We start from the raw sequence: 25,843 nt of genomic DNA, 5'->3' as shown, positions 1-25,843 counted from the left end.
AAGCAAAGTCGCCCAACAGGCAGAATCGCTAATTTACGAATCCAAGAAGACTCGCCCGGTCCAAGCCTGACTGTTGAGCATGCTCGAGATGAATGGGATAGGCTGGACTATCTGCCATTTATTCTTACCAAAAAGGGTCTTTTCGGTTTCTTCATCATCAACTGCGGAATCATGGGTGGTTTGATCACATTCCAGCAGAAGCCCGCCTTCATCGTCAGCACGCCATCCTACTCCGTCCTGACAGCGGCGCTCATCCTCCTCGGGACCGCTACGGTTGCCCACCTCGAAGCGATCCTTCTGAACCTCTCCAGGATGACACCCTTCATTCTCTGTGCCCGCAAGCAAGGCGCAACGGCCGCAGAAACGATACTCAGAAGCTACTATCCCGCCCCGAGACTGCGTGACGCATGGAAGACGAGAAGCTGGATGTTGCTTTCCGCCTATTTCATCTACTATCCGAGTTATGCGGTGCTTGGTCTGAAGTCGGCTCTTTTGTACGAGAGTGCAAGTTCGGATGATCCGTATCTTCACGTCAACGACTGGGCGTGTTACACGCTTTTGGTGTTCTACAGCATCGCGCAACTGTATCTCCTCGTCGTTGTAGCATACCTCTGGAAACGCCCGACTGGTCTGCGATGGGATCCAGTCTCGATAGCAGACATTTTGGTCCTTTTCCGGCACTGCAACTTTGTGAACAACTTCGAGGGTTCATCGATTGCGGATAGGCAGTCTATGATTCAAGAGCTGGGGGACACTCGTCTGCACCTCGGCTACTGGAGGAGAGAAAACGGCGACTTCTGGCATGGCTTCGGCACCGATGCATCTGGTAAGCCTTTTGATCCCTTTTCTTCTTGTGCCAAGATTTCCTTCGATATATAGGCATCAGCTAAGGCAATTTTTGCAGCACAACACCCATCCAATGGACACACAGACAATCGCTCGGCCAGTCTTGGGGATGATACCCATGCAAGTAAGGAGGAGGCGACTACGCAACTCCCATGTCCTGAGGATGGGCAGCATCCATCAGGTATATTGTTTACCCTTGCGAGAAGATGTCACAAGTATAAACTGACGTAATCATTCTACAGATACTCGGAAAACTTCAATGATCCCCATGAAAGAGCTTGCCTTGATACGCTACAACTCCGCCTGGTCTGTGGCGAACCCCGTCTCGGTCTATGTCCACTTCTCTCTGGCTTTTCTTCTCATGATTCTATTCATCCTTGGCGTCTCCATTACTCCGGAGCTCACCCCACACCGAAGTTACTGTTGGGAACCGTCGGGGCTATCCCGTAGCCATGCCAACCTCATCCTCGACGTAGTTCTGACCAGCGTGGTGGGCGTTCTGTCGGACTTTTGGGCTTCGCTGTCCATCTTCGTGGCACACACGGAGCCTTTGGCTCAAATGGCAAGTCCTAAGGGCGGCCCAGCAAAACATACGCTGCTTCTCAACTACACATCCTCGTTTCTGCCGGTCAAGATCTACGACGCCTTCAGAAACAAGCACTGGAAGCTCGTACGCGTCGTTATCTGGGAACTTATCCAGCGCTCTTTTCCCACCCTGGTTGGAAACAGTATTGTTGTATACTCCAGATACCCCGGAGAGTCTGGCGGCAGCTGTGTTATCTGCTTCTCGATGCCGCTCTTCATCGTCATCATCGTCGGGCTCGCCGCGTGCGCTGGGTCGATCGTGTATGAGCTGCTGCTCGCATCCGTATTCCGACGAACCCCACGCGACTATCTTTCAATAGCGGACATTGTGTCATGGTCATCGACGAGCAGCCTCTTGCACCCAGCTGCAACCGAAAACGCACAGCGAGAGTCGCCACTCGCCGATCCATTGCACGTGGAGGTGGAAGGAGAGAAAAGCAAGCGGTGGTACATGCAACACCGCCTAGAGTTGCAGCTGAGTCGCTTTCGCCTTGGATACGCAAAAGTACCGGACCGGGAGTACTATGCTTTCGGTATCACAGACGAAGAGCCCGAACGGCTGCCTGCGGTGCGACCTACTCATCTGGCTCGTAGGTTGGAAGTGGTGGAATCAGAACTTGGGGAGGAGGAGGGCATTGCTAAATGGCTTGAGATTGTGGTTGGCAATGGATCGATCTCGTATGATAAATTGGTATCGGCATCCGAAGACACGATGGTGACGCATGATGATGGAAACATTTTCAATCACCCGCACCAAAATGAAGAGGAGCAACCTGAAGAAGGCAATTAGGTAAACCATTGATGTACAAGTTCAAAATCTCGGGCAAAAGGAGTTTGGTTCCTATTCCTTTTCTCAGTATTATTCCGTTGCTGGTGGTGGTTAGTTGCCAAGCAGACTCAAGGCCGGCAAGGCGGATTCATTATACTCGAACGGATAATGTGGCATCTGGTCTACTTGCGATATGGTTATCGTGAGATAGAAAATGGATGGATGTAATTAGATCTGGGTGATTTTCGATTCCATTCGTAGTCAAGATACTTAGGAAGATCTACCAACACGACCTAACAAGTCAGGTTGACGACTGTGTATTGCAAACGTTTGCTTTATAGGATCAGGGGAGAAGCCAAATATCATCTCCTTCAATTTTATAGTGTTGATTCCTGCTCTCTGCAAGTAAGTAGAAATACTAGTTAAAGACTAAGGCGACGTCGTACAGGAAGACAAAATGAGGCGAGACAAAGAGCCTGACATAACTAGGCGCTGAAATGATTAAAGTAGGGCCGGAAAACGTTTCTCTTAACTACTCGGGTATCAAATTTATGGACGCTACAAAGTCTCCACGTTTCACGTCATGTTGTGTTTCTTCACGTCCGGAACCTCGTCGCCGGCTCGCATGTCCCTCGCTCGATGTGCCCCGGCACCACAATGCATTATTAGCCTGACTGCTGACCGACCATCAACCACTCTCCACACCGCTCCAGCACGATGTCGCAAAATCAACATGCTTCCATACGCCCGATAACTAGAAACCGTGCTACAAACAGCACGAGAGGCGGGGCTCAAGGTGCTCTCGCCCGGTACCGATGTGGCGGTGGTGGCTGTTGTCGCCGGAACGGTCCGTTAAAAGTAGGGTTCCAGCTTTTGTAACGATTCACGTGGATGGCCGGCGGTGGCGGCGGCGGCGGCATTTGAAAGTGCGTCGGCATTTGAAATTCCGGCGGCACGCGAGGTCGAACTCCCCTTTGTCTTCTCGGACCCAACGGCGGAGGCGGCGTACTGTTGCTCTCCGTGGACGAATCATAATCGGAATACCACCAGAAGTCCAGAGGCGGTCTTCTCCGCGGCTTCTGCGAGACGCAGAACCAGGCGATGAGGGCGATGGCCACAAAGGCGACGATGCCTCCTAGGATGCCTCCGATCTGGACGCTCGATAGCGAGCCGCTCGACCGGTCTGGAGGTGGCTCCCGGGCTACCGTCGGAGAGGCTGCCGCCGGCGGTGGCTCCGCCGGGTTTCCTCTGTCCGAATTCGAAGTTGGCGGCACACTGCCCAGGGTCACGTACGTGACAAAGGTGGTGCTCGGGCGATAAATCGTCTGAGTTATGACATGGACCACCATCTCCTCCTGTCGGGCAGCAGCCAGATGAGGGGTCTCGAGGGGTAGCAGCGAGATCGGAGTCGGGGAGGTGTGCATTGCTGACTGAACCGCATGAGGTTGGCTGGTAAGCAGTCTGTTGGGAGAGGGAATGATTTCAAGAAAACACAAGCAAATCGCAGAACCGCTCGCTATCAAATCAATGCACAAAGTAGGCTTGAAGCTGCTGAAGATCGTATGACATGGTTGAGCCGCTCAGAGACAGACAGCTACAGAATGTGCAAAACGTCTTACTCTTATCCAACAAGTGCAAGGAAGCAGGCTGGGTGTGGCCCGCGGGATGACCTGCGTTGCCCATCTTACAGTTCCAATCTTCGTCTGCCAAGGAATACCCAACACATAACAACACATACATACCTACTTTCCTAAGAGCCAGCCAGCCGGTCCCCAATGGGGGGTCCCATCTGAACGGAGACGCCACCCGTTCCAGCACACTACGTGCAAGACAAGAACGGGGACTGCAGCGACGCAAGGCCTCGCAACTGACAAGAAGGGGCCCCCATGAACACATTCGGATAAGGCAGGCCAAGGGACCAAGACGTGACTAACCTTGTTTTGACACCTCTTACTTGGCCCGTGGATGTCGTACGGCCGCGCCTGACACCTCGAAAGACCATGCAACCCGCCTGCAAGCCATCGAGGCCCGTAGCCAGTGAGGACACGACAACATGGTGCCATGACCCTGCAAGACGCCCACATGATTACTGCCAGTCAACATTCGCGAATAGCTTAGTCCAAAGGGGGGTGAGAGGGGGGGGGGGGGGTCCCAGATCCACCAATGGGTGTTGGTTGGCCGGGGTTGAAGTGCAGGAAGAGTTGGTGAGCACTGAGCCGAACCAATGCGTTGTGATTTTCGGGCAACCCTCAGCAGAGCAAAGTACCGCGCAGTCGAGAGCCCAGGCATAGTAAACACACCCACACGGGGGCCGGCCCGTCGTGCTGGATCCGTGGGAGTGAAATCCTTGGCCGGGAGTGTGGCTCGTGTGGTAAAGGACTGACGGGACTAGCCTGGCTGTGTGTGAGTGACGCATGAGTAGTTCAACGACGACGACGTCTTCGTTGATGACGCCCCTTCGCAGTTGCGAACGCATGCCAAGTGTTCTTACGCACATTTCAACCAAAACCTTCATATACAGCCACGCATGGCGTCAGCTGCTTCATGATGGCTGTCGTGAATGTCTGGGCTTCGATAAGCCCAATGCCACGGTTATCACGATATGTGCGACAAGAGCCGCTCACAAAAGCACAGCGTGATGGGTAAATAGAAAACCGATCAGGTTAATTGCTACCTCAACGGGTGACGCGATGCCGGCCACATCGCTGCTTATTTCCAGGTGTCGTCACGTACTTGATCGTGCTCGATCAGTCCTCTTGCACCCGCGAACCCAAAGCGTCAGGTTTCTCCTCCCTTACCCCCATCCAAAGTTGCGCTCAGCCTGATGTGCGGAAAACCGAGTTGAATGTCCCCAAATGGAGAATAGTCGAACGAAAGAACAGATACAGATCGTATCATGCCGAAGGTGCCGGGAGTTGTGCGTTGCGCGGCGAGTCCGCGCTGGAAGTTCGTCACAAGAACGAGAGCATGGTTTTTTTTTGCGTTCAGTCAACTTGGGGCCAGACGAGCGAACTTTAGACTTCTCTGACAGAGTATCAATACGGCAGCGTCTAGAACCGTCTTGGTCAGTATCCTGTTCCGTTATCCCTGCCGGACGAGCCGGACAAGCGTCTCAACTTACTTGTACTTGAATCGGGAACAATGGAAAAAAGCATTATGCGACGACTACTTCTTCGCCTTCCCCCCCTGCACAGGGAGAATATCTCCCAACTATGCCTCCCCTCCCTCGGCGCCGCCATTCCGAGCGGCGGCGGCCGCGGGGTTGTTGTCAACGATGATACCGACGCCGGCGCGGCCCTCGCCGGTTCCGAGCTGGATATCAGGGCCCTTGGTGAGCGCCGCCTCGGCGAATGTCAGGGCGCGGTCGAATCCACTCTGGCGCTTCTCGAACTTCTTGTTGCTCTCCTTGTTGATGTCCCGGCCTGCGACGAGGCCGCGCTGGGCAGCTCCGGGGACGCCGGCGGCGGCGGCGGCGGCGGCAGCGGCAGCTGCGCCCTCGCCACCGGCACCTCCTTTGCCCTTGCCGGCCTCCGCCTCTCCCTCGCCTCCGAACGTGAGCGCACCATCACCGACCACCAACGCAGGGGAGTAGGCGCCGAGGTTGATGTTGAGGGGTGCCGGTGCGGCGTTGATGCCCACGGCCAGGAAGGCCAGGGTCATGAGGGCGCTTGTGATCTGCATGGCGGCGGAACAGAAAGATGTCTCTACAAGAAGAAGAAGATGGAAAAAATTGGGTATCGTGTCGGCGCAGCCGGTATGTCTCTCCGCTGGAGGGATGATTAAGTTGTATTGGGCGGGAAAGTGGATTATGTCCCTGCTGGCGAAGAAGCGAAGAAAGACGGAAGAAAACAAACAGCACAGCTGAAGTCAGAGAAGAAGAGGAAATAAAGGACGAACGGGAAGTCGACAATGAAAAGAGCACACGCGTCAACGAGTGGCAAGGCAGAGTGGGATGAAGGGCATGATAATGAATGAAAATCCCCACGACGTGCCAAGAAGAGGTTCAAATACTCCAAAGTGGAGGCTTAAGGAGAGACATAACGACCCGTTTTCGAAGTGGAGGAGGATGGAGAAGAAGACATGCGTACGGAGAAGGAGAGAGAGGGAGAGAAAGAGACAGAGAGAGAATACAGGGACAGACAGGGCCCGCGGCTATGGCTACAACTGCAACGCCGTCATGCGTGTCGAGACTTGCCGGTGCCAAGGCCAAGCGGCTACCATCAAAAATAGAAGCTCTCTTGCGGCGTCTGAGGAAGAAGAGCTGATAGGCTGTTTGGACGTTGGGTTCTGGGCGATCCCGCTGCTCGACACTCGGACCGGGAGGGGGGAGGGCCAAGAGAGGGCAGAAAAGCCGCGATAGAAAGCCAGGGGTGCCATGTGGCATCTTGAGAGTTGTGCGTGTATTGGAGCGGTAGTCTTTGGTGGGGAGGCCTGAATCATACGGCAGATGTGCGATGTTATGTGTATGTGTGTGCGTCTGAGCGGTGAAACGATACGAGTCCCAAGACTGCCTTCGACGAGGGCTCGCCGAAACAATGCGAGAGCTTGGCAGCAGCCTTCAAAGTGGACCATGCCGTCGGTAGAGAGATTCATTCCTCACAGATCCTCTTCGTGTCCATGTCGTGCTGCGAGGTAAAGATAGATGAAGCCCGTGTTTGACGCTGGCGCACGAAGGGGGTCGATGACCGAAGATACGATCTGCGACCTGCCACAGACTAAAGACCGCGGAGCGTTTTGCAATTTCGAACAATCAGGAGGGAGCAATCCGTTCGGAGAATTCTAAAGATAAATCGCCTGCAATACCGCCGGGCTAAGGTGCTCAGCAGAGGGCCAAGAGGCGGGCGTTTCCCAAGACTAGAGGATCTGGCCGGCAATCTGTGATACCAAGACCCAAGACTGCCCCCCCAAGACTTCCAAGAGATCTCTCGCTGTCACCGTGCTGGGTGTTCCTCCCTCACTACCCTGACGCGGGCGTAACATACTCGGGCATGCTTTCCAGGTACCGGGGTTTATTTCCCATCGTTGGGTGGTGCGTGGGCCGGGTAATGTTTCTTGCGTGTAAGTGTTGAAAATCTACAGAGCTGTGCACACACCAAGCCAGGCAGACAGAGTCAGACACCCACACAAACCCACACAAACACGCGCTCAGAAATTGAACAGGTACAGAGGCACACAAGACTTACAAGGGTGGAGGTCGTCCGTTATCCGAGGAGAAGAGTATGTATGGCATCGACGATCCGACATGACAGCTCTTGGTAAGGGAACAGATTGAACTGGTTCGAAAGTCTTGCGAAAACTCTCGTCGACTCCCTGGGCGAACGGCAGGCCCTATGTCAAACATGACATTCCGGTGCACCACCGGCCCTCTGTTTGTAAGAGAACCGTCGCTGATCCCAGAGTGAAAGTGAGGCGTTCCACAGCCCTTCCTTGCAACGAAGCGTGTGCCTCTGTCGCAAACACACTCAGGATGTGCTGGCCCCTCCCCCGGCTCGGCGGATTGTGAAACCTCTTGCATCAGAAGAGTTCTCTCTGCGATGGTTCATTGATGCTTCTTGAATCTTGACAGCCCTACCGAGACGGGTGGGACGTGGGTGATCCTTGCCAGTCTGGGACCACCAGACTCCCTGAAGTGATAGCCGCGTACGGTACCAGACTGGTGAGTCGTGTTTGGCGGGCAAGATGATTCCATTTGTTCCCACCATGATCACACCCGTCAATGCAATGATTCGCCCCGAGGGATGTCAACATTCACTCACTCGGGATTCACGTCACGGGAAGATGTCAAGCTGAATGTCATAACTCTTAGCCAGGGGCCTGAGCTGGATCAGCTGAATCTGTCCGGATCAATGAGTGCTTATGCCCTTACTAGGCTGTCTCAGTAGGGCAATGGATCTGGTAGGGAGGGCACTTTGCAGTCCTGTCCGAGGAATCTTGACTCATTTGCAGAAGATTCCATTTAATCATGTAGTTAACCTTTCGGGCCAGTTTCTCAGCAGCCACTGTGCCTTTGCGATCATTACCTCCATGTAACGACTCCTGACTCTGTCCAGTCGCACGACATCGGTGACCATCTATTCTTGCCGCTTAGCCTCTACCTTCAGCTCGATCAGCATTCCCGGGAACGCTAGGTGGGGCACGGCAACAGCGGTCCACACGGGACGGTGGCCCGGGATTCGCCTCTTCAGCGCCTCGGCGGTTGGCGCCCACGATGTACGGATATCGCAGTGGTATGACCGCAGGAGGTACACGTCGTCCCAACCGCGAAGGCCAGCTGCTTTGAGCACGACATCAACGTTCTCGATGGCTAGTTGGACTTGCTTGTCGCTGTCGTTGGCGTCGAGGGCGCCGGTGTCTGGGTGCCACCCGCCCTGCCCGGAACAATTGACGGTATCGTTACCGAGGTCGACTGACTGGGAGTAGTGGCCCAGCTCGCTGTGCTTCTAGGCGGCACCGGGGGGGTTGTTGTAGGGCAGGAAAGACATTGTGTATCCCACTCAGTGTGAGGTTTCTATGCGAGGACGTGGAAGTTGATGAATTGAAACGCTCCAGAGGTCCATAGGAGAGAGCACTTGGGCCACACGGTACTCACTCTGTACTGCTAGTCGATTCTGTTGATAAACAAAGAAAGATGTGTTGGTTTGGTTACTGACTGTTCTATTAGAGTCTCTTGCTTGGCTTTGTTGGAGTGCTCACTATTCATTTAGAAAGACTTGCTGGAGAGCCATCCTATAAGCATCTCACGGGACTGACGTGAGATGAGTGAAAGAATCCAAGAGACAGACCTGGTAAACGCATTCATTGCATTTGGACCTCGCCGTCTCGGGATCTGGTTGACATGTCTCATTCGAATTGTGGCGGCCGGAGATTCGGGGACAAAGAGGGGCGGAGACCGGGGAAGTTGGAGACATGGGAGATTCTGGGAAGTGACAGCAGTTGGAGAAACACCGGGAAGATAGGCTACTACTTATCGCACCTCATCGACTGGTTGCTAATTTGCATCCATAAACGCAACACCTGTTTATCAAAACACCGCTGACTCTTACTGCATCGAGACGATGGTATCTCATTCTCCCACAGAGTCGGTTGCGTTTTCCTGTTTCGGTCCATCGCACAACACGGCTTTTTTTCTTCTTGACGTGCCAAGGGCCGTCGAGAAAGCAATCCACATCGTGGCCGAAGCGGCGTCAGCCAAGGAAACATGGCTGGTCGCGTTCTCAGACGTCTGGATTCCCCAGCTGTCCCTCATTGATCTGGTTGGTTGGAAAGAATGTCAGGGCAGACTACATATCGCTAGAGATTCTCATCTTTACGAAACATCCTTTTCACGATCAGAGTAAACATGCGTTGCGGCCTGCTTGCGTCGGAATCCATGAGCGCGGACTCTCTCCCCTGTTTGGAGAAGTCGGGAATCTACATCCCCCCACCCCCCCGAGATATCGGATTTTACCTACCTGGTACTCCACCAATGCTCAAGTCCTAAGTTGATAACGAGATATTGCAATAGCGTGTTGTTGGGTAGGCCAGGGTCGCGCCCTGATGCTTTCGTCCGAGCCCCGTTGATATCTGGCACCTCCTTTGTGTTAACACAGGCCTCCGGTTCCACCTGGCTCTACGGACTTCAAGCACAAGATCAAGGCCCTACAGGTCTGTTTGACGAACAGAAGAACCAAGGCTGAGAGCGTACTCAATTTAACCTAACCGCCGGTTTCCAAAACAACTATCAACGAAACAGACAGCACTAGTCTCTTGTTCAGGGAAATTTATCGAGTTGGCCCTGCATGCCCCTGTACACCTCAACTTCGAACATTTGAGGGTCAAAAAGTCTCGCGCAATCATCGAACAAACATGCGGGTTTCAACCCAACTTCCTGTTTGGTATACTGGCTCAGGCCTTGACAATATCCGCTCCGTGGCCAAATCTCACAAACCGTTCGAATGTCATCCGCATGGATGGCGGCGCTGCTCAGCCCCATCAAGTCTTGTCCAGAGCCGAGGGCAACCAAAGCCAAGGTCAGACGGCAGCGGGAGCTGAAGCCACGGAACTCGATTGTGTGGCGCGCGATCGCCTCACACACTTCGTCCGCCCAGTCCTTCAGAAGCTCCTCGGGCCGGCTTTCCTTGACGACAAATTCCTCCGTTTGGTTCAGGATCCACTCCCGGGCCTTGATTGCGCCCCAGATCTCGAGTGACAACCGGCTGTGGAGCGCTTCGCCCGGATGAACGCCCATTTCGTGCATCACGCATGCCAGGAAGATGAGCTCCCGGTCGAAACCCAACGCCTCAGCTTCGGCGCCTGTGTCCCAGCCAGCGTATTGGGCGATGGCTAGTGCGAATGCGTACGTTCGGAAACAGTGGTTGGCAATCCAGGGGGAGTTCCAACCACGGATGAAAGAAGCCGCTCGTTGGCAGATGGGACTTTGAGGGATGTCGAAGAATTCGGGTCCGAGGGCCTGCGGCGGAGGTCTCTGGAGAGATGCCAGGTGCTGGACGAGTGGAGCAGGGATAGTGCCCATACCGGCCATGATTATCTCGTGTTGACAAGTGTTGAAAGGTGATTGATGATTTTGTCGTGCCCAGCTTGTGAGAAAGTGATCTGTGAGCAAGTGATCTAGTTATCATCGGAGCCAACAGATATGTTACACCCATATATATCTATTGTTAAGCAGCCTATCTATCGTGAAGCAGAGTGAAGAGGAGGCACCATCTGATACGAAACATTGCCGGTGTGATGCAGAAACGCTGCAATCCCGAAGCTCGGCGACATCTCCAACGACATCGGAGCTTCTAGCCCGTTCTTGACTTCGCAAGCATTGGTCCATCTCTAATCTTGTGTCGACGCGAAGAAGGCCGAGAATGGTGGAACTGGCGAGGTGCGATATTGCCCTTGTCAAAGTCTTGAATCGATTATCTTTGGCTCTGACAAGCGCTTTGTTGGTATGTTTGTTGTCAGTCAACATGGTCCAGGCATTTCTTATCACCGCTAGTGTTCCTAGTTGGAGATGCTTGGAGAGATCCCGAATCTTGAACGGGGGCTCAAATGGGTATCCGCAGTTGGTGATTCTTATCTTCAACTCAGCTGACTCTCCAACCAGATCCTAGATCCTTGATCGTGAACCCTAGACCATGTAGATAGTGACATCTTCCCCATGGGAACTACCCTAGCAACCCCCACCCCCCCCACGGTTACTGAGTTCCTCGTGGCGAGGGGATGCGATGGCCTGGGCTTGACAATGCCCCGCGGAAATTTGGCCGCCTATCTTGTTATCTCTGTAAGACCATCTTGTCGTTGATGAGAGGTCGAATATAAATGCTCATGATGCCATGGTTCTATTTTATGATGACCGCTTCTCTGGTATGCTCAGCACAACTTGACAACAACTATTCCCAAAAAAACGCTTTCGCAGAACAACCCTCCTGTTGTTTTTGCTATTTACTTGACTACAGCCAAAAGTCTACCAAACTTCTCTACTTGCACACAATGGAGAAGGCCCCTGGAAATACAATCGTCTCTCCAGCCCACGACAGACCTCTCTGGAGGCGTGGTTACCTGCTGAAGCTCAACTTCATCACTCTGTCTATGGTCTTGTTCTGTATGCAAACCACTCATCGGAACTTGCGAGATTGCTCCAACTGACGTCGACCACAGCCTCTGCCAATGGGTACGATGGATCCATCATGGGCGGTCTCTTGGCCTTGCCATTCTGGAATCAGTTCATGCATCATCCCTCGGGTGCCTACCTGGGATGGATATCCGCAATCTACTGGGTCGGAAACTTCATTGGGTTCCCCATTGCAGCATGGGTAGCAAACCGTTATGGCCGCAGAGCTGGTCTCTATCTTGGCTTCCCTTTTCTTCTTCTTGGCGTTGTCATGCAAACAGCAGCCCGGAATGAGGCCATGTTCACATACTCGCGTCTTTTCATCGGATTTGCGTCTGCTTGGTTTGGTAACTCAGCTCCTCTGCTAATCAACGAGATCGCACACCCGAAGCAAAGGTCTATCGCCAACGCCATGTTTATGGTAGGCTGGTACTTTGGCGGCACCTTATGCGGCTGGGTCGTCTTTGCCTGTCGCGACATTGCATCAGATTGGTGCTGGCGTATCCCAGTGCTGATACAGATCACACTTCCCCTCATGGCTCTGCCTGGCGTGATCATGGCGCCAGAGAGCCCTCGTTGGCTTTTCAGCGTTGGACGAGTCGAAGAGGCCACCGAAATCCTTTCCATACATCATGCTGGCGGTGACAGAAACGATCCTCTTGTTATACGCCAGGCTCATGAGATCCAGACAGCAATCAGCATGGAGAAGGAATCACGTACCAACGCCTCATACGCAGACATGTTCAAGACACCCGGCAATCGTCATAGACTTTTCATCTCCGTTACTCTTGGGGTCTTTTCACAATGGGTAGGTTGTCCTTCTGAGTCGTTGTTAGGGTTATTAAGGACTAATGTTTGTAGGCGGGCAACGGTATCGTGTCATACTACTTGCCCCTTATCCTCAACTCGATTGGTGTCACGTCAACTACAAGCCAAACATTGATCTCAGCATGCCTTAACGTTTGGAATTTGTTATGGGCTATTGCCGCTGCAACGAGTGTCGACAGACTCGGTCGGCGCTTCCTGTTTTTGACCTCTGCCAGCATCATGTTGGTCAGCTTCATCGTCATAACTGGTCTCAGTGCCACCTTCGCTCAGACCGGGGCAGCAGCAGTTGGACTGGCGGTCATTCCGGTCTTGTTCATCTTCTTCGCAGGCTACGACATCGCCATCACGCCTTTTTTGACTGCCTACCCTTGCGAGATCTGGTCATTCACACAACGCTCCCGCGGTCTCACGGTTACGTGGTGCTCTTCAGTCGTCGCCCTGTTTCTGAACACCTTCGCAAACCCTCTCGCCCTGGAGGCTATCCAGTGGAGATACTACATTGTGTACATTGTAATGCTGGCCCTGTTTGCAGTCACCGTCTACTTCGCCTACCCCGAGACGCGTGGCTTCAGCTTGGAACAGATGGCAGTTATCTTTGACGGTGATGATGCTGATGTCATTCTGACGGCGGAACCTAGGGAAGACATAGAGAACCCTGTTGTCAGCGGAGACAAAGATACTTGGATAAAGTAGGATAGGGTTAGAAGGTTTAAGTTGTTTTTTTTCTTACTACTGCGTTGCTGCCTGATATAAATGTATCAGCAAGATTAATCGAACCTACCTATCTTAACAGTTTGGTTCTATGATAACCACTACATGTCTTTGAAGTGGGGAATAAAAGTGATTAGTCTGTTCTAGAATTACTTTTTATGAAAGACCAAGTTAGAATACCTCTGGGAATGATTGATTATTATAGAAGCATGGCTGAAGTTATCAAAAGTAGCCTACAAAGTGCTACTGCTATTTAGTATCCAGTTACAGTTACGTTTTTTATCTAGACTCCCTGTTGTCTGTAGACAGATCGTCATAGACAGGTTTACGTATTCTTGTAAGGTCAACATGGAGGTATCTTGGCCAGCCAGTGCCTAGACAAGTTGATAACAAAATGCAACGCATACTATTCCTATCAATTTCAGGACGTCAAATGACTGAACCTGATATCCATGAGGTAAAACTTGCAGTTCTACGGGTCCAGCTTGGCCATCTATTCACCCTAACTACGCATGCCCTCCAAAGTTCCCCCGCAAAATGAACCCTTTACTGCCATTGACCATCTCTCCCTGGCCCGTTGCACCTTGTCGGTGAGATTCAGATTGATGTGTTTCCGCATCGAATCTACAAGCTTGGCGTCTGAAACTCTCTCACCTCGTCAACGTTACTGACACTGCCTTTGCCCCCCTATCGCTTCGCTACCCCAGAACCCGTCAGCCCTGGCCCGGGCGAGAGCGTGTGTAGTCGCGCTTCTCGGCCCAGACCTGCACGTGGCCGTTGCGGTGGTCCGGCTGCAGCCAGGTATACTGCTTGTGGATCTCGACGCTGTGGACCGTGTCCCGGAGGAGCTTCAAGAAGTGCTCGAGCTCGGGGACGCGCACGTAGTCCCTGTAGTCCTTGGTATCGGGCTTGTGGTCGCTGGACGGCATCCAGACGGACCGGGCCCTGGCGTCGTTGAGGATGTGGCGCACCAGCTTCCTGCAGTCCCGCTCGATGCGCAGGAGGCGGCACTTGGGGCAGCAGCCGGGCAGCGAGGCGCCCTCGGGGGTGGTGCGCGGGAACCTCCGGAGCTGATCCGTGGTGCCGGGGAGACCGAGGCCGATCATGCCCGGGTTCTGGCAGCTGCCGGCGCAGTCGATGTATTTCCCCACGGGAACGGAGCAGTAGGGGCACTTCCTGTCGGTGGCGGCGATGCGCGTGACGCAGCCCTCGCACATCATGTGGCCGCAGCAGAGGATCATGGCGCGGTGCTGGGTGCCGGGCTCAGCGGCGCTCATCGAGATGGAGCACTGCGGGCACGGGAGGGTGAAGTCCTGGAGGATGGCGTCGGAGATGAGCCTGGGCTTGACGTTGGGCCAGAACGCCTGGGGCTGTCGGCCTCCGTCTACGGAGATGGCCATCGAGCTGCTGCTGGGGGCTGCGCGCTGCTGCAAATGTCCACTTGGGACCGGGAGGTTTCCGTGTCCTCCGTGTCCTTCATGTCCACCGTATCCTCCGTATCCCGTTGACACGGACTGCCGGCTTGACACGCTACCGGCAACGCTACCAGCAACACTGCCGGCCATGCTTCCAGCCATGCTTCCAGCCATGCTGCGGCTTCCGCCCCGTGGGTCGACGTAGCTGGCCCCCGAGTCAGTCACCCAACTCGCGGTCGAGGGGGCGACAGACCCGGCGACGGATCCAGCAACGGAGCTTGGGGTAGGCCAGGTGGCAGAAGCCCCATCGTATCCTCCGTAGACACTCCGTCCGAGCCTGATCTGCTCTTCGTCGTATTCCTCCTTGACGCGGATCGCCTCCATCACCTCGGGTCCATACTGGGCCAGGTTGGCCAAGCGGAGCCTCTCAAGGGCCGGCGGCCCGTCGTCGATGATGGTCGTGTCGGAGCTGCACTCGGAGGGGGTACGGCGCCTCCTCCTGCTGCTGCTGCTGCCGCCCCCGTGCCGGCTGCTGCCGCTGCGGCTCTCGCTTCGGCTCTCGCTGCGGCTTCCACTGCGCGAGCTCCCACTGCGCGAACTTCCGCTGCGGCTGCCGAGGCTCAAGTTGCGGAGCGCGTCGAGATTGAGTCTGTCCATGGTTCCGGGTCGAATGTAACGTCTTCGGTGATGATTGCTGTGGTAAGTGAAGTCTTTGGGAAGTCGATATGAGAAGGCCGGGTGTCTTGGTGCTGGGTGTGGGGGAAATCATGTCAAATCTACAGGAAAATGCTGCATGGTTTAAGTAACCACCCGTCTTGATGAAAATTGTCGAGCAGACTCGGGGTGTTTCTCCTTGCGGTTCTTGCTCGCCTCCCTTGAACCTCTCATTCTTTGTCCGCCGAGACGTATTCTGTGCCTTTCAGCCATCTCTCACTTTCTGCGAGCATCATGGACCAGCTTGGAAGAATGGGACATGTTGAATCAAACCATTGCCCCTAAACTGCCTTTTGCAGGTTACGTTTCCGGATGCAGGCAGTAGTTAATGTGCAAGAGTCTTGCTTTCTGTTGAGGGAGGAACCGTTTCGTAAAGAGAGGTGCCTAACATTAAATCGTTGAAAATGCGTGCCTTGTCTAGGCAAACATACAACACCATTCTGGTCGAGGTTGACAACTCGTGTTCTGATGCTGTGGGACTCGAATATTCTTTCGTCGTAACAAGAGCATCGCAACTGGATCCCGGTTTAGTCATACTCGAGTCGTCGAAACCGTAGAATTAAGGGGGGGAGACTCCTTTTAAGGCTGCATTGTCCTTTGCTTTTTTCATATTACAAACGTTCTGATCGGATCTGCAAGCTTGGAATCTGTTGGGGGCTTTGCGACCCATTGTGATGCCATTTTCCGGGGCATTTCCCCATTATATCGGGAGAACCGGCTGGGGTCGTCTTCCCGATCCGGGTTCCAAGACATTCTCCTTTGGTCTCTCGGCGTCCCTCTTGTCGGCACGTTGTCTCCCTTGCCCCCAAGGCTTCGACGGTACATGACATGGGCAAAACGGTCATAGACAACCTTGCCAATTGTCTTGGACTCCCATTCAAGACTCTAGCCATCCGAGTTTGCCAGCCCAGCGCGGATACGCGTAAGCCTGGACGCTGCAAGCCCGGTTCGAGAGGGCGGCGCAACCCCGCGAAATACTTGGTTGGGGATCTCTCTGACACCACCACCACCAAGCAACACAGCACACAAAGGATCACCCCTGCTTGTGGAACCTGCCGAGCCGTTGGCGCGGTGGACTCGGGAGCGAGAATTATGTTATGAAAACTCAAATAAACAGGATCCTCGCCGTCATTCCAAGTCTCTCTTCTTGACCCAAACTTCAGCCCTACGGCGGCGGCGCCGTCTGGGAAGACTGACGTCAACATAGGTAGTCGTAGTGCAGAGTTGCCAGAAGCCGGGCGCGCCGCGTGGAATCTTTATTCACATAGCACTGCAAAAATAAAAACTCTGTGTTTCTCTTGGCTCACGTACGCTTTGGTGTTTTGGCCTCGCAATGCGTCATCACACGCCCAAGAGGCTTGGAGAGGTGGACGCCTTTTTATTAAAGTAATGCCATCGTCCATGTGCCTGACAATCACATCCTCGACCTTGCAGCTTCTTACTTTATCGATACCCCCTTACTGATACCCTGAATATCCCATTGATCAATCGGATCAAAGTCGAGCATAACGCACCCCTGCTCTCATTACCCAACAACAAACCCTCCTTGACTAACTGGCAACACCCTCACTCAAGTAAAGACATCCCGACTGAACACTACACCATGCAGGACAGCCAGAAATACCCCGCCCCCAACTCGCCAACGGTGCGCATGATGGTGCTGGAAACGGACGAGCCTCACCCCGACACCCACGTCACCAGGGGCAGCTTCGGCGAGATCCTGCACTCCCACTTCCAACACGCCGGCGCCGAGCATGATCCGCCGCTGGGAATCGACACCGACCAGGTCTTCGTCGTCGAGGACAAGGGCGGCAACGTCCCCAAGGTTGAGGACTTTGACGGCTACCAGGGCGTCCTGATCACCGGGAGCATGTACGACGCGCACGGCGACAACCCCTGGATCCTCAAGCTTCTCGGCGTTCTCAAAGGTGCGTGATTCGTCCACCCGCAATATCAAGCAGCCAACCCTGCCGTCGTGTTATCTGTTTGGACCGTTGTCTGACTCCGGAGGGAATCATCCAGAACTATGGGAGCGTCGTCCCGATCTCCATCTCAGCGGCGTGTGCTTCGGTCACCAGCTGCTCAACCGCATGCTCGGCGCCGACGTCGCGCCCGCCCCCTCGCGGGACTGGGAACTCGGCCACTGCCAGATCGACCTCTCACCCGTCGGCAAGCGGCTCTTCCGCACCGACGACGACCACATCTTCCTGCACCAGATGCACGCGGACCAAGTCGTCGCGCCGCCGACGCACGAGAGCTCCAAGGGCCTGCTCAAGCCCGGCATGAAGGTGGACGTCTGGGGCCACAGCGAGCACACCTGGGTGCAGGGCACCTACATCAAGGGGAGGCTCTTCACGACGCAGGCGCACCTGGCCTTCGACGAGGACATGGTCAAGAGGCAGATCCAGATGAGGGTCGAAAGCGGGGGCATCAAGGACCTGGAGCACGCCGACCAGGCGTCCGAAACGGCGAACCTGGACCACGACGGAGACCTGGTGGCCGCGGCCATCTTGAGGTTCTTCCACGGCGACGACGACGAAATTGAATAGACTGCTCTGCGGGGACAGTAATCCTTCTCAGCCAGCCCTCATTCACATTTTATCCGCTTTACGTAGTAATGAGAACATGTTGAGCCATTGCCTCAAGTTTCTGTAGTGAATTTTACAGTTTCCAATCTCTAATCGTTGTGAAAACAGTACTTACACTCTACATCGCACCACTCCGTCCACTGTGTAGTGAAGAGATGGGTTGGACACACAGTACTATGGCGCCAAACGATATCAAGAGACATCTGAAGTCCCGTCAAGTTCCAAATAACATGGGAGCAAGGGTAAAGACGGCTGGATACCAGCTCAGCCGAACTGCAAGGGAGTTGGTATGCTCACATAACTGGTCTATTCGCTTTTACGAGTCTGACAAGGTAGTCGAAATAGTATGCATCTTCTCTCAATATGGATCGAGTTTTCCAGCTTATAAAAAGGCACCAAGTAAGCAAAGCTGCTATGAGACCCTCTTCACAAGCGGAATGCGATTGTTATGATCATAATCCAATGCCAATCGTCGCTCGAAGACATTCCCCTGGGCCTTCGGGATGTGACTGGGCCCATGTTCAAGCTGTCGGACCTGGCCTATTTCCTCCCAGTTCATCAATGCCCTCTCTGTCACTACTCACTAGAGCCTCCTCTTTCGAGCTTGCTCGGGTCCGCCCAGAGCCGTCCTTGAACTCCTCCCTTGTCCAAGGTATCGAGCCCGGCCGGGATACTTGCGAAATGAATCTCTTCTAGCTGCGGCTCGATTTCCTTCCTAGCCAGCAGCCCCAGGACGTTGTTCAGATCCGACTCGCTGGCGCCAAACGACCCGACCAGGCTGATGCTGCGTTCGATCAGGTCGGTGCTCGAGATGGTTAGTTCCCCCGCCGCCAGCCCGACGACGACGACCTTGCCTCCCTGCTTGACGCGCTTGAGCGCCGAGCTTGTGGTCTCCTGCGCGCCGACAAAGTCGACCATAACGTCAAAGACCACGTCCCCCCCGGCGTCTTCGAGGCTCGTGAAACACCCCCGAGCGCCGAGCCGTCTGGCCTGCGCGAACTTGGATTCGACAATGTCGACACCGTACACGTTGGCGCCGCTGAGCGACGCAAAGCCGAGACCGTGCATTCCGAGACCGCCGATGCCGATGATCCCAACCGTCGTCCCCGAATGCACGCCAGCTTCGATCATGACGGCATGGTACGCCGTCGCCATGGCGTCCGTTGCGATGGCGGCCTCGGAGAAGGCGACGCCGTCAGGGATCCGGACGATTCGACTCGCTGGTGCGACCGTATACTCAGCGTAACCGCCGTCGAATCCGAGTCCGATGGCCATCGCCCAACTCCGGTCTTCCAGGTCGAGAGGGTGAGCGAGGAGCGATACGGCAACGCGGTCGCCGGGCCGGTACTCCGCCACGTTGGCGCCGGCCTTGGTGACGATACCCGATACTTCATGGCCCAGAGTGATGGGTCTCTTGACGAGCGCGGCGTCGTGTCCTTTGATGAGGTGGCAGTCCGAGTGGCATAACCCTGCTGCCTTGACGCGGATCTGGACGCAATCGGGACCGGGCTCGGGTATCGGGAGATGGCGGAGCTGTAGGCCAATCGCTGGAGATTCGTACTGGTATGCCAACATGATGACGAAGAAAGGGGAATGAACTCGTTTGACTCTGATCCTGGCAGTTGGACGACAAAACTGGCTCGTGAGAGTGATGGTTGAGCAAGAATCCTACGCTCCAACAGTACTACCGAGACTCGGGCGTCTTAACGCCTGAGCCCCGTTGGTTCTTGGCACGAAGGATGGAACACGTGATTGTGATGACAACCGGAGACCTGAATTCGGGTCTCCAGACGCCTTTTACGGCTCGGCGTCGACTTGATTGGTGCCAACCTCGCCCGGCTTGTCCCGGAGTTCCCGGCCCATCGGTACCGGCGACTGACCGTTTGATGACCAACTCAAGCCAGGAGGACATTCTGGCTGAGCGAAAGCCGAGCCAACGCTGCCTTCATCAACATCTTCTACACGCGGTTGACTATGGATGGCCCTCGGGAAGAGATGGTGAATATGTTGAAATTGAAATAATCACGGAGATAAACTTGGCGCTTGAAAAAGGATGCCGCGCCCCCTTCGGAATCCGTAGCTGTCTAGGCCGGAGACAAGCCGCCTCACTGGTCGAACCATTGCCCCAGCTCACCCACGCCAGCGGTCCGTCTGGGTTCAAATCGACCAATTCCGACGTGGTATTGCCGTTTCCCTCTCTTTGGAGACAACAAACACCAGACAACACCAAACTCAGTACTGTGAATAGCCGAAGCTCCAAGTAAACGGGTTACCCATATTCCACTCCAGGAGGAATGCAGTCTTTTGAAGCCACATCATCCACGGCCTTGCCAGGCCATCGAACAATCCTGCTCCAATCATCATTCCTTAGCTCATGGACTACTGGCTTTTCCCTGTCGAACGGGTCCTTATCGCCCTCAAGGTGCTGTTAGCAAGTCGAAGTGACATGGAAAGGGACAAGAAGGTTTGTCGTTTGCTCCGAGACTTGACAAGCATTCTGCCATTAATATGACCCTAAGCCACTCAAAAGATTGTTCAGTTGTCACAAACTTGTGAATGAGTGTCCCTGGAATACCGCTTTCGGTCGCCCGCCCTGTCAAGCTCCAACGGTCGCCAAGAATATTAGGCGGGACGGGACATCCCTCACGTTGCTCTGATAGGGCTTGTGTGCTCCAAAGCCCTCCTAGTGGAAAGATCACCGTCTCGAGATTGATCATGCGGCTTCACCCCCAGAAGTACTGCAAATATCCGCATGACCCGACCCATGCCGACCGACCCCTGCGTGACCCCCCCGAGATTCTCGGTTGTAAACAGGGGGGGGAGTCTAAAGTAGGTGTGGTCTTTGCTAACCCTCAGGTCCACCGCGATCGAGCGAGGGTGAGGGCGAGGACCGCTGGAGAAATTGCGACCGCATATCGGTCAAGGTCTCTGCCCTATAAGATTCCTCAAGGGACATCTCGAGGGCCGGGCCAGGGTCAAACACCAGGACGTAGTCCGGGCCGTTATGCCTCAAACTGCTTTCCCGGGGGGGCAGCTTCTCACGGCAACTCTTGGCTGTGTGGGCTATCTTTCGATGCGGCTTTTCTGCAACACCCTGGTTCACTCGAGCTCAGGACCATTCTCCGATTTCGCCACACTGGCGCTGTTCTCCATCGAACATCATCCTTCTGCCACCCTTGTATCTGGCTGCATGCAGTGTTCGGGTCCCGCCAATAGGGGCTTTTGTTCCCCCGGACTACCTTCTGCAAAGCGTAAAAGGATGCAGAAGCGTTGGAAAAGAGCCGTCCCGTTGAGAAATTAGCCGGCGGGGGATTTGAAGAAAGGACGTTGTGGCATGCCAAAGTGCCGCGGCCAAAGACGAAGGAAGCGGCACATCCGCCCACGCCTAAAACGTCGGCCATTATAAGGCACATCCATTGAGTGAAAAGTGATGTTCAAGAAGGATAGCAAAATCGCTAGTTAATATATCTACTAGAAATGATCAGGTCTCGTGATTGGGCTACTGAGGCCCCGAGTACATTATTGTGGTCACGGTCGTCTTCTTGATACCACCTCCATCGGACAACCTGCTAGGAAGCATGACCTTATCAACACTCTCGTCGCTATCGTCGACGTTGGTTCCCGCCATGACGGTTGTGGTTCTCGCGGGTTCGCCGGCGTGAGCTCCCAGCTCGTACTCTTCCCCCTGTTGGTCCCTGAGAGACCTGAGTGCTCTCTCGCTCCCGGCTTCGCTTGTGTTGACCGGCCACTTCGTGTTGGACAACGTCTGCCAGTTGCTTCCGCTCCGAAGCGTACCACGCCCGTAGTAGTTGGCCCCGGTCGGTGCTTTGGACCCCTTTCCGTACACGCTCCCGAGGAAGCCCTTGAACAGAGGCCGCAGCGTGGGCAGGCTTCCGGCAATGATACCGACGTTTGCCTCGATGACGGTCCACATCTGAATGTGTCTAGAGTCCCAGGTGGGATCAAACGCTCTGCCGTAGCTCATGACGACGTAGTAGACTTTGACGCAGGCCGCCGCGCAGGCGAACACGCCCAGACCGAGAACGATCAGCAGCGACATTCGGACTCGGCTTGGGACTTTGAGGCTCCATAGCATCGGCGCGGGGATCGCGACGCCAAAGAGAAGATCGGTCAGGATGTTCACCGATGAATTGGCGTAGGAGAGCCCTTTGATCGTGGCGACATCCCAGCATGTTGCGCGGACGTTGAAGTCCCAAAAGATTCGGACGTCGGTGCACTGAAGTACTATAGTCTGTTCAAATACCGCAATCCGTCGTCAATAACATGCATACGGACCTAACGGATGGGAGTACCGACAAAGATGCACGCAATGGTGTACACCGTCATGAGCGCCATGACCCCGATGATCAGGTTCTTGTACAGCTTTTTTGAGGCAATGCGGAGCAGGGATGAGCCGACAGCGAGTTTGACCAGGCATATGGTGGCCAAGTACAACGGCTGAGAAACGAAGGACATCTTCATGGCCGTTGGGTAATCGTTCGAGAAGTCAATGTCGCCGGTATGGCGACCGACTCCGTGGCGGACCTGTGTGATCAGAACGGCTTGGCCAGCAATAGATATCGCCGTTGCAAACGTCATGAAGCCGTCCTATAGATGATTTCGGGATTAGAGGGGGTCGCGCAGATTGAAGGGGGGTCTAGTAACTGCAAACATGTAGGCACTCACATCCAGGCCGAAGCTGTGAATAATACCAAGTCGTACCCAAAGACGAGCAACTACTATGAGAATGGCCACGCATGTCACTGTCAGCGTTGCCGCCAGCACCGTGGGACGCTCGTCATCATCAGGGTTGGAAATGAATTCCATGCTCTCAAGACTCAGTCAGACGGAAAGGGGACATGGAAGAATCGAACCGTGCAACATGATCGTAGGAGACTCTATCACGAAGAGGGGGGTTCATTATTAAGACAGGCATTGGGGGCCATGGGACACACCCAAGACATCTAGCCACATTACAAAGAGTTTTCATGAACGAAACCGTTGGCGGCCGTCAGGATGAGCTGAGATTAGCCAGACTCACCCTTCTTGTCCCCCCCTAGCAGACCGAGATGCAGAGTCTGGCGCATTCGACGACACACGCAAAACCTCCATCGACCCACCGCATCGTAGGAGCTTCCCTTTCTGTACCCTTCTTGCTGGGGATCTTCTCCGATGTTTTCTTGGAGCGTTGGAAGCAGAACAGGGGATCGTGCTCCAGGCGAGAAATTCGCATTACGGAGTGGTGTCACGCTGCTTGCGTGCCGGGCTCTGCTTCCCAGCCCGTCCGCGGCCAGTTTGGTGGCAAGTTTGGCTGGCGAGGTTTCTGCTCTCTACAATATCAGAGGAAGGGGGGCGCGGTCTTCTAGGGTTAGCTTTCTGTGTTTCCATGATGACATGATATCCACCTCGGCGGCTGCTAGGTTGTTGCATTCGAACATGCATAAACTAGCGCCAACGTCTTCCTTGTTCTTCAGGGAGCCTGGAGTGGTTCTGATTTCGCCTTCCGCTCCTCATCGCGCTGGGAGCCGGTCGGCCGTCGGATCCTTCTCCCATATCAGGCAAAACTCCTCGACATGGGAGTTTAAAGACTAGCTCCTCGACTGGCCCGGACCGTAAGCCGGTTGAACTACCCCGGCCTGGACCTGCATGACGAACTTGGCTCGGCGCCGTCTTTTCCGCGCTCCTGGGGCTTTGAACTCCAAAGCTCGCCGAAAGCTAGCCTCTCACCTCTCGGTATGAGTGGAACCATTTCGCATGTTGGGAGCCACCCTGGTGCTTACTCCTAGGAGATGCTTTGCAGCGTCCTTTCCCCGGGTATCCCTGCTGGTGTTCTCCTCAGTCGGTGGTCCTCCGAGATGCGTATCTTTACGTGATGTGATCCACCGAGGAATCCTTGAACCTCGCATCAAGCAGAAGTACCGTCTAGGATGATTTAGAGGGGACTTACACAGCGTCTTGTCTTGGCTACGGTTGGTGGATGTTTTCTCGAGTCTAGGTATGGGTTTGTGGGAAGTTTATATATCTGCCACAACGCTGGCGCTTCTCTTGGAGCCATCTCCGTCCTGCACTCGGTCGATTCTTCAGATCTGAGCCACTCATCCTCCTTTACAGCCCCGGCTCATCGTCCCTAGCTGCCCTCATCATGCACGCTCTGACCCTTGGCCTTCTCGCCATCCAGGCGGCTTCCGCTGTTCTGGGCAACCCCGTTCCTCAGGCCAACGATGGGGCCGCCGCCGCCGCAGCCGAGGGCATCGAGAAGCTTGCTGCCCTCGCCCAGTCCGCCTACGAGAAGTCGGAGCAGATGATCAGCAGCGGAGAGATCCAGAAGCGCGGAAGTTCTTGTTCACTGGGCAACATCAAGATCCGCAGGGAATGGTAGCCCCTTCCGCCGCTCTCATGATTGCAGAGAGACGTTCGGTGCTGACTGGCATCAAGGGGGTCCCTTCGTAGAGAGGAGAAGCTTGACTACGTCAAGGCAGTGCAGTGCCTCCAGTCCAAGCCCGCGCGCTCCCCCTCCGACATAGTTCCCGGGGCCAAGAACCGGTTCGACGACTTTGTCGCCACGCACATCAACCAGACCTTCACCATCCACTTTACCGGGACTTTCTTGTCATGGCACCGATATTACACCTGGCTGTATGAAGAGGCACTCCGAGAGGAGTGCGGCTACAAGGGCACCCAGCCAGTAAGACAAGACGATGCCTTTGATAGTGTGGTGTCCACTGACCAGAGTAATAGTACTGGGATTGGGCCAAGACCGCCGTCACCGGCGTCGATAACTCGCCAATCTTCGACGGCAGCGAGACGTCCATGTCTGGAAACGGAGAGTTCATCCCCGACCAAGGCGACATCATTCTCACCAACCCGGACGGCTCCGAAGCCGCTCGTCTGCCCTCCGGCACCGGCGGCGGATGTGTCACCACGGGCCCTTTCAAGAACATGTCTGTCAACCTCGGGCCTCTCGCCCTCTCTCTCCCGGGCGGCGGCACCGAGATGAACCCGGACGGGCTCTTCGCGTACAACCCTCGCTGCCTCAAGCGTGACCTGACCACCGCCATCAACCGCATGTACTCCAACGCCTCGGCGGTGCTTCACAACATCCTCGTGCCTCAGGACGTCGGCAAGTTCCAGCTCGAGATGCAGGGTGACCCCGAGACCGGGACCATGGGGATGGGTATCCACGGAGGCGGCCACTTTGTGAGTAACCCAGGGGTTAGCTGCTAGCATTTGTGAGAACCCCAAGCTTACCCTGTATACATAGACTCTGGGCGGCGATCCCGGCCGCGATTTCTTCGTGTCGCCCTCGGACCCTGCGTTCTATCTCCACCACGCGAACATCGACCGGGTCTGGTGGATGTGGCAGATGTTGTCCCCTAACGACCGTCAGTTTTCCGAGGATGCCGTCATGGGGACCAACACGTTCCTGAACCAGCCCCCCAGCGCCAACACGACTCTGGACGACATTCTCGAGTACGGGTATGCTGCCGGACCTCCTATGAAGATCCGCGATACTATGAGCACTTTCGCCGGGCCTTTCTGCTATCTGTATTTGTAACCCGGTGTGCCATTGGACGCGGTCTTGGGCTGTTGTAATGAGAGCGTCGATGACTCCAGGAAATGCAAAGATATACGCTTAAGACCGATGATTTGAGCATCGCTGATCACAAGACCAACCGTATTGGTGAAGGAAAAACGATATACACAGAGGGAGTAACTTCCCTGGATTGATAACGACATCTTTACTCGTTGCCTCCCCTATGTCACACGTTTGCATCAGGCGATTTCCCAC

The 25,843-nt window shown here is 54.8% G+C and overlaps 13 protein-coding genes across 13 annotated transcripts; 5 read left to right on the top strand and 8 right to left on the bottom strand.

Moving 5' to 3' along the window:
- Positions 1-171: 171 nt before the first annotated feature.
- On the top strand, positions 172-879 carry CH63R_03415 (Phosphoribosylaminoimidazole-succinocarboxamide synthase; the record flags this gene model as incomplete). The annotated part of the gene is made up of 1 exon (XM_018298390.1): positions 172-879. One exon carries the CDS (start codon positions 172-174, stop codon positions 877-879), a length of 708 nt encoding a protein of 235 aa, XP_018163206.1.
- Positions 880-1,114: 235 nt separating this feature from the next.
- Positions 1,115-2,221, top strand: CH63R_03414 (Phosphoribosylaminoimidazole-succinocarboxamide synthase; the record flags this gene model as incomplete). Its single annotated transcript, XM_018298389.1, has 1 exon — positions 1,115-2,221. One exon carries the CDS (start codon positions 1,115-1,117, stop codon positions 2,219-2,221), a length of 1,107 nt encoding a protein of 368 aa, XP_018163205.1.
- Positions 2,222-2,991: 770 nt separating this feature from the next.
- CH63R_03413 (uncharacterized protein) lies at positions 2,992-3,624 on the bottom strand (the record flags this gene model as incomplete). The annotated part of the gene is made up of 1 exon (XM_018298388.1): positions 2,992-3,624. The coding sequence occupies one exon, from the start codon at positions 3,622-3,624 to the stop codon at positions 2,992-2,994; it is 633 nt and encodes a 210-aa protein (XP_018163204.1).
- Positions 3,625-5,410: 1,786 nt separating this feature from the next.
- CH63R_03412 (uncharacterized protein) lies at positions 5,411-5,881 on the bottom strand (the record flags this gene model as incomplete). Its single annotated transcript, XM_018298387.1, has 1 exon — positions 5,411-5,881. The coding sequence occupies one exon, from the start codon at positions 5,879-5,881 to the stop codon at positions 5,411-5,413; it is 471 nt and encodes a 156-aa protein (XP_018163203.1).
- Positions 5,882-7,157: 1,276 nt separating this feature from the next.
- On the bottom strand, positions 7,158-7,444 carry CH63R_03411 (uncharacterized protein; the record flags this gene model as incomplete). The annotated part of the gene is given in 2 exon segments (XM_018298386.1): positions 7,158-7,378; positions 7,384-7,444. Coding segments are annotated over 2 exon segments (282 nt in total).
- An 827-nt stretch (positions 7,445-8,271) lies between these two features.
- Positions 8,272-8,682, bottom strand: CH63R_03410 (Metal dependent phosphohydrolase; the record flags this gene model as incomplete). Its single annotated transcript, XM_018298385.1, has 2 exons — positions 8,272-8,606; positions 8,652-8,682. The coding sequence occupies 2 exons, from the start codon at positions 8,680-8,682 to the stop codon at positions 8,272-8,274; spliced, it is 366 nt and encodes a 121-aa protein (XP_018163201.1).
- A 1,268-nt stretch (positions 8,683-9,950) lies between these two features.
- CH63R_03409 (Metal dependent phosphohydrolase) lies at positions 9,951-10,721 on the bottom strand (the record flags this gene model as incomplete). Its single annotated transcript, XM_018298384.1, has 1 exon — positions 9,951-10,721. One exon carries the CDS (start codon positions 10,719-10,721, stop codon positions 9,951-9,953), a length of 771 nt encoding a protein of 256 aa, XP_018163200.1.
- Positions 10,722-11,677: 956 nt separating this feature from the next.
- On the top strand, positions 11,678-13,319 carry CH63R_03408 (Sugar transporter; the record flags this gene model as incomplete). The annotated part of the gene is made up of 3 exons (XM_018298383.1): positions 11,678-11,789; positions 11,846-12,606; positions 12,660-13,319. The coding sequence occupies 3 exons, from the start codon at positions 11,678-11,680 to the stop codon at positions 13,317-13,319; spliced, it is 1,533 nt and encodes a 510-aa protein (XP_018163199.1).
- Positions 13,320-14,050: 731 nt separating this feature from the next.
- Positions 14,051-15,409, bottom strand: CH63R_03407 (uncharacterized protein; the record flags this gene model as incomplete). The annotated part of the gene is made up of 1 exon (XM_018298382.1): positions 14,051-15,409. The coding sequence occupies one exon, from the start codon at positions 15,407-15,409 to the stop codon at positions 14,051-14,053; it is 1,359 nt and encodes a 452-aa protein (XP_018163198.1).
- A 1,660-nt stretch (positions 15,410-17,069) lies between these two features.
- CH63R_03406 (GMP synthase) lies at positions 17,070-18,015 on the top strand (the record flags this gene model as incomplete). The annotated part of the gene is made up of 2 exons (XM_018298381.1): positions 17,070-17,394; positions 17,489-18,015. The coding sequence occupies 2 exons, from the start codon at positions 17,070-17,072 to the stop codon at positions 18,013-18,015; spliced, it is 852 nt and encodes a 283-aa protein (XP_018163197.1).
- A 615-nt stretch (positions 18,016-18,630) lies between these two features.
- On the bottom strand, positions 18,631-19,629 carry CH63R_03405 (NAD-dependent alcohol dehydrogenase; the record flags this gene model as incomplete). The annotated part of the gene is made up of 1 exon (XM_018298380.1): positions 18,631-19,629. The coding sequence occupies one exon, from the start codon at positions 19,627-19,629 to the stop codon at positions 18,631-18,633; it is 999 nt and encodes a 332-aa protein (XP_018163196.1).
- A 1,924-nt stretch (positions 19,630-21,553) lies between these two features.
- Positions 21,554-22,881, bottom strand: CH63R_03404 (Integral membrane family protein; the record flags this gene model as incomplete). The annotated part of the gene is made up of 3 exons (XM_018298379.1): positions 21,554-22,299; positions 22,356-22,662; positions 22,741-22,881. 3 exons carry the CDS (start codon positions 22,879-22,881, stop codon positions 21,554-21,556), a joined length of 1,194 nt encoding a protein of 397 aa, XP_018163195.1.
- A 1,315-nt stretch (positions 22,882-24,196) lies between these two features.
- Positions 24,197-25,609, top strand: CH63R_03403 (Tyrosinase central domain protein; the record flags this gene model as incomplete). Its single annotated transcript, XM_018298378.1, has 4 exons — positions 24,197-24,429; positions 24,490-24,739; positions 24,793-25,251; positions 25,316-25,609. The coding sequence occupies 4 exons, from the start codon at positions 24,197-24,199 to the stop codon at positions 25,607-25,609; spliced, it is 1,236 nt and encodes a 411-aa protein (XP_018163194.1).
- Positions 25,610-25,843: the final 234 nt, after the last annotated feature.

The sequence above is a fragment of the Colletotrichum higginsianum genome, chromosome 2 (assembly GCF_001672515.1).
Source record: "Colletotrichum higginsianum IMI 349063 chromosome 2, whole genome shotgun sequence".
In the NCBI taxonomy this organism is placed as follows: domain Eukaryota; kingdom Fungi; phylum Ascomycota; class Sordariomycetes; order Glomerellales; family Glomerellaceae; genus Colletotrichum; species Colletotrichum higginsianum.
Note: the sequence above shows the minus strand (reverse complement) of the source record. Positions and strands in the feature narration are given on the sequence as shown.